We start from the raw sequence: 5,540 nt of genomic DNA, 5'->3' as shown, positions 1-5,540 counted from the left end.
CGGCGCGGCCGCCCCCGCAGCGGCAATGGCGACCGTCGGGGAGCGCAGGTCCCTGCCCAGCCCCGAGGCGATGCTGGGGCAGCCCTGGAGCCACTGGGTGGACGCTGCGAAACTTCACGGGAGCGACGGTGAGCGCCGCGCCCGGGATCCCCGCGGGGGCGTGTGCGCCGGGGCACCCCTCGGCCGCGCTCTCTCTGCCCCCCGCCTCTCCTCCGCGCTCCTCGGAGGGTGTCAGAGTCACGGGGCGCCGTCTCCCTTCCGCCGGGAGGGCTCACAAGTCCCAGGGACAGGTACCTCCTCTCCGGGTTTCGGCTTCCTGGGGGTGGGGGTGGTGCCCGTGAGCCGGGGCTCCTTCCTGGGGTGTCCTTGGAGGGCCTCCCCATCTCTCCCGCGTACCTCCTGTCTACACGTTTATGAGAGCAGATGTCGGGGAAGCATGTAGCCTATACACGTGAGCGTGCAGGCTCTTTGCGCCCACCTCGCTTGCCTGGTTTTGCACACGTGCTGGTGGGTCCTCGTGTAAACTGACGTCTTGCTGTTGGTCCGTTTTGTTTAGGCACCGCTGTGGAAGAAAGTTTCAAGGAGTACGGGAAGAACCGAGAAGCGATGCGACTTTGCAGAGAAGGTGAGTGCGAATCTTAAGCACCGATGTGTACAGGCGGGCTTCGCTGCGTGTAGCTGGGTTATTGGCGGGGGTGGGGGTGTGAAAAAACGCCGGGTCTGCGAGCACCGGGAGCGCGTAGCCCCCCAGTAGCAGACGGAGCTGCGGCTAAATAGGCGTTTACTCAGAAGCACGGTAATATTGTCCAGACCTTTTTTTTTTTTTGGGTAGGCCTTAAACCATCTTCACGAGGCCCATATATTTATGGGAGTGGTGTCCAGCGTCCTAGGACATCTTCCCTTTCTCAAAGTCTGAGTTGATCTGAGTTGTTTCAGTAGTAGTGCATCGATCTGCCTCTTTCCCCAGTCAGGTCAGTGTTTTTGGGTTATTTTTTAGTGCGCCCAGTAAGAGAAGCCAAATGACAGCTGACACCAAAACTGCGGTAAACCAGCTTTGATATTGAAAGTGGAAATGTTATTTAAAGCTGCAGACAACAGGTGATGAATCTCATTGATTGTTGGTAATTTTGTATTGGGGCAAAAAACAGCAATTAGTCTGGCTTGGGTATTTGCATGGTTGCCTCCATTCAAAGGCAGAACAGTTTTCGAAGGGTTTCCTAATCTTGCTAACTCTGGTTCGTCTCCCTGCCAAGAACATCCTTCCAGAAGCGTGCTGTCTCTCTCTTAAATTTTGTGTCGGTTAGGCCTGCTCTGAGTAGTTTTTGACATTGTTGAAAAGCCAGAGGTAGCTGGCGGTTGGACTGAAGTCACAGAGATGTAGGACCGGAAGGAAGCTCGGGATCTTCCAGGAAGGATCAAACACGTCTCGCCCCATCCCTGGCAGAGGTTCATAGCAAAGCTCTGAGTATTAGTGCAACTGGTCAAAGCGACTGCTGCAAGTCTCACACCACAGAGAGGGCAAAAATCAGCAGGCTTTAAAGAGAACGGTTCTGCTAGTCAAACCCACTGGGATATTTTTGTCATCTAAGCAATACTTACAGGCTACGCGCTTCTTGAAATGTTGCTTTTTAGTTATCCTCCTATACACGCCTGATATTTGTGTGGCTTTTTTTTTCTGAATGACTAAGTGATTCAAATAGCAATTTTAATTATATCTGTTGTAACAAACACGGAACAAGGCTCACATCACGCAAGTGACGTGTGTGAGGATTCCCTCAGTTACGCCTGACTTTCATGCCTCTTGCTCCTGACATCTGGTTTGTAAAATGCAAAGTTTCCAGATTTTTTTTTAAGGTTCCCTTCAGGGCACAGGAGAATCTTCTTTCACTTGGGGCGCAGTCATTTAACTCGTTTTGCCTGAGCTGGCCCTGGACACTGGGCCTCTTCCCGGTGATTCCAGCCACCTGAGTAACTTGCCAGCGTAGAGCCTAACTTTGAAGGGAATCATAAAACATTTTCAGAGCTGAAGCCAAAAACAGCTTATTCTGTCAAGATTTCAAAACTTTTCAGTTTCTTTTCAGCCCTTTACCTTGGTAATTAAATTTTAACCCAGGATTTCATGGGGTTACAACATATTACCTGGTGTAAAGAGAGCTCCATTGACAAAAGAAAACAAGTGCTACTTGTGCATGAATGTCAGTGAAAGTGAGAGATGATGAGAAGTATCTGTGTTTTGATCTGAAAACCAGACCTAGAGAATCTTGTAGCTAAACCTCTTAGCCAGGGAAGATTTTATGTACCATCAAGTTTGAGCATTTTTATAAGCAGTTGGGCTTTTACAAACATACTACTGAAAAATGCAAATGTGACAAATATATATATATATATTCTGTCCAATCTATTGCATGTCTGTGACTCTCTGCTACCGTAGTATTGTCATATCTCGCGATCATGTCTGTAAGTTTATCCTTGTGATGCCTTAAGTGGGGGGGGCAGATATTTCACCCATTTTACAGATAAGGTACTGAGGCACAGAGTGCCAAGTTGACAAAGGACTCCAGGAAAATTCAGGCAAATGTAACCTTGTCTTGAAGTTGTTCCAACTTGCGTAAAAGATTTTTGGGCCAGAGAGCGAGCAAGTCTGAGCAGGACTTTCAGCTTAGTGACTAGGAGCTCATCTCGCGGTACAGAGGCCAATAATGGTGCAGATCTCCCCAATCTGGGCAAGCGCCCTGATCAGTAGGCCACCCTGTCGTGTTAACTCTTTTGTGCACTCTGTTGCACAGTGAATTTCTGCAAAATGGAACGACTTTGACAGGGAGCTGGAGAGCCATCCCCACCGCTGAATGGCCTGCAGTTTCATGGTTATGGTGCGCTCCTGGGGGTGTGGGCTGTTCTCACACATCATGGGTGAGTGATCTAACCACTAGACTGATACAGGTGTGGAGAGGCAGACACCGCTTCCTCCTCCTTTGGCTGCATGTTCAGAGAAGTGTCCGTGCTTGGTTTGTGACAGAGGGCTTTGCACCTAGCTCGAGGACAGACCTCGGGGCTATGTATCCCACACAGATTTAGGAGTCTAAATCCCACCCTGTCAAGAGCATTTCTTAAAGGCCAGCATGGGTAGCTCCCTGCTCTTTTTAACTTTTCTCATTCTGCTGCACCTTGATGTCTCCATGCATGGTGTAGGGGGACATAGATGCCAGACTCCAGGGATCTGTGAGATAAGTATCACCATCCTCAGCAAAGCCAAGCCAGGTCTCTAGGATCTGGTCCCAAGGCCCTGTGGAGAGGCCTGTGACCCAAATGGAAATGGCTTCTCAGTCCGTCTAGCACTTCCACAACTGCATGGTCCTCTCTCTGTTTGCTCCATGCTGCTGTTTCTTTCCTGATTCAAAACCGTGTGCTTCTTCCCTCTTCTGCCCCACTCAACGCAGTCATTCCTGCTTGAGTCTTCAAGGACTTTTGCCAGAGAGAAACTCTGTGGACTGCAATCTGTCTGAAACTTTTTAAGATCAGTAAAAGTCCAGGCTGAGCGCTAAAGCACCTCATGGACTGCTGCAGCTTATGTGGAGCCTGGGCCTAAGATTTCAGACACTTTTAGGTTGGGAAGTCTCCGGCAGCTGGGAGTGAGGACTGAATGCCAGTCAGCACATGGAATTAGTTATTTTAAAGCATTGTATGCCTGTGTTGTCTTGCAATGAACTTTTTCATTGCATACAATGTTATACACGTAAGATTGTCCTGGAAAGTACTCCACACAATTACGTTTAGTGCATAGTTTATATGACCGATCCTCCTCCCGTTCATACACCCGTCGTCTTATTGCCTACTATTCATGAATCAACCAGGGATTCAGTTCCCTTGCAACTTGGCTCCTTGGTATGATGAAGGAACTACAGCATGTTGCACTGCATTCATTAGACATGATCCAGAAACAGTAAGGCAGAAAGCTTTTCATCCACCTTCTTGCTAGGAACTTGAGCCTTCGCTGTAGCATAACTTTCATATTCACCTGTCTGATACAAGTGAGGTGTTCCTTTAAATACAGACCACATAATCACATATAGCAAGCCTGTTTACACTTACTGTACAAGTCTCAGGGCAGCTCATTCACCAAACACCTAGTATGTTATTCACTTACCATGCATGAGGAGATTGACATGCCTGTAGCATGCATTTCATTTTCAGCTAAAGTAAAGCGTTCTTAATGTTGGTCGTAATCGAGGCTTGAAAAATAGACTCACTTGAAGCAAACAGGAAGCTTTCCCAGGAGATTTCCATCAACTTCTGGAGAATCTGCACTTTTGTTTTAAATAACCTTCAAAATGAAACCAAGTTTACTGGCAGGCTGCTTGAGATTTGCTGCCCTGAACTTTGACAAGCTGCAGCAGAGTGAAAAGTGCTGCTCTTCAGAATCCCTTAAACAGCAGTAAAACCGACAAGAATTAGGTTAATTTAATTCTGCAGCTGTTTAGGGAAGCTATAAGCAGCAACAGTGACAGTTCTTGAAGCTAGTCACAGACTTTGTGAACTTAAAAAAGACCTCATAGTAACCCCACTGTTTGTACTGCCTATTCCTTAAATTGTCTTAAATACAAAAAGAAATAAAGGAATAAAAATATCTGCCATTAGCAAAACTATAGTACACTCATCAATTTATGAAATCCTGACGTGGCTGGGGGAAAAGATGCGTTTGGTTATTGTATCAGTTTGTATCTTGCCTGCCCTTGAAAACTACAATGACAGAAATAGTGAGGTTTGACATCTCAAGATTAACAGCACAGCAGTTGATTGGGATTGGCATTTTGTTCATGCAGATTAAAAAAAATGTTTATGTTCTTAGTGACACCTACTCAACCCCAATACCCGATGGCCACCCCAGGTATCTTCACTAAAATTGGAACCCGCCATATGCATCTGAGACCCTTTGCACCCCCCAAGACGTCCAGGAGAAGCAACAGAGATGACTGGGTTTGAGGCACTTTGTATTTCTAAGCAGAAAAAAATGCATTAATATTGGCATTCTGTAAACATCGTATGGAAAGGATTGAGCTGTAGTTGCTGCCTTTTTCAAAGACTTGATTGTTGCAGGTCATTTGCAGATGTGCGGTATAAAGGGTATGGATACGGGGGAGGTCTTGCGTTGAAAGTGTTCAGTTCTGTCATGAAAAATTTTTGGAGTCTTAAGCCGTGGCTGAAAAATTACTTTGCCTTTTGTATATCATTCACAAAATCTTTTGTAGGCTTTATTTTTTAGTTGATTGCACTTGCCTAATTAGAGTCCCTGTACTTGTGGGGCAATCTCTGATGACTGTGGACAAAACTGAACTACTTCAAGCTGAGGTATGTGTTTGGTGCCTGTAGAGCGAGGTCTAGAGAGAACAAATGCTAGGTCTTATTTGGTTGAGTTTGGACCAGAAATGCACATAGATGCTTTATAAGCATGTAGAGTACCTCTTATAGTTTCATAGTTTCATAGTAGCTAGAGTCGGAAGGGACCTAGGTAGATCATCTAGTCCGACCCCCTGCCTGAGCAG

At 46.6% G+C, this 5,540-nt stretch overlaps 1 protein-coding gene across 2 annotated transcripts in view; it reads left to right on the top strand.

Annotated features, from left to right (window-relative positions):
- Positions 1-7: 7 nt before the first annotated feature.
- Positions 8-5,540, top strand: part of ATXN7 (ataxin 7) — a 73,740-nt gene continuing 68,207 nt past the window's right edge. For both annotated transcript variants that reach the window (XM_019536703.1, XM_019536701.1), the window contains exons 1-2: positions 8-128; positions 557-625. In XM_019536703.1, coding sequence (XP_019392248.1) covers positions 26-128; positions 557-625 — 172 coding nt within the window. In that variant the 5' untranslated portion in view covers positions 8-25. The remainder of the gene's footprint in view (positions 129-556; positions 626-5,540) is intronic.

This window comes from Crocodylus porosus, unplaced genomic scaffold (genome assembly GCF_001723895.1).
Source record: "Crocodylus porosus isolate Cpor-Errol unplaced genomic scaffold, CroPor_comp1, whole genome shotgun sequence".
Lineage (NCBI taxonomy): Eukaryota > Metazoa > Chordata > Crocodylia > Crocodylidae > Crocodylus > Crocodylus porosus.
Note: the sequence above shows the minus strand (reverse complement) of the source record. Positions and strands in the feature narration are given on the sequence as shown.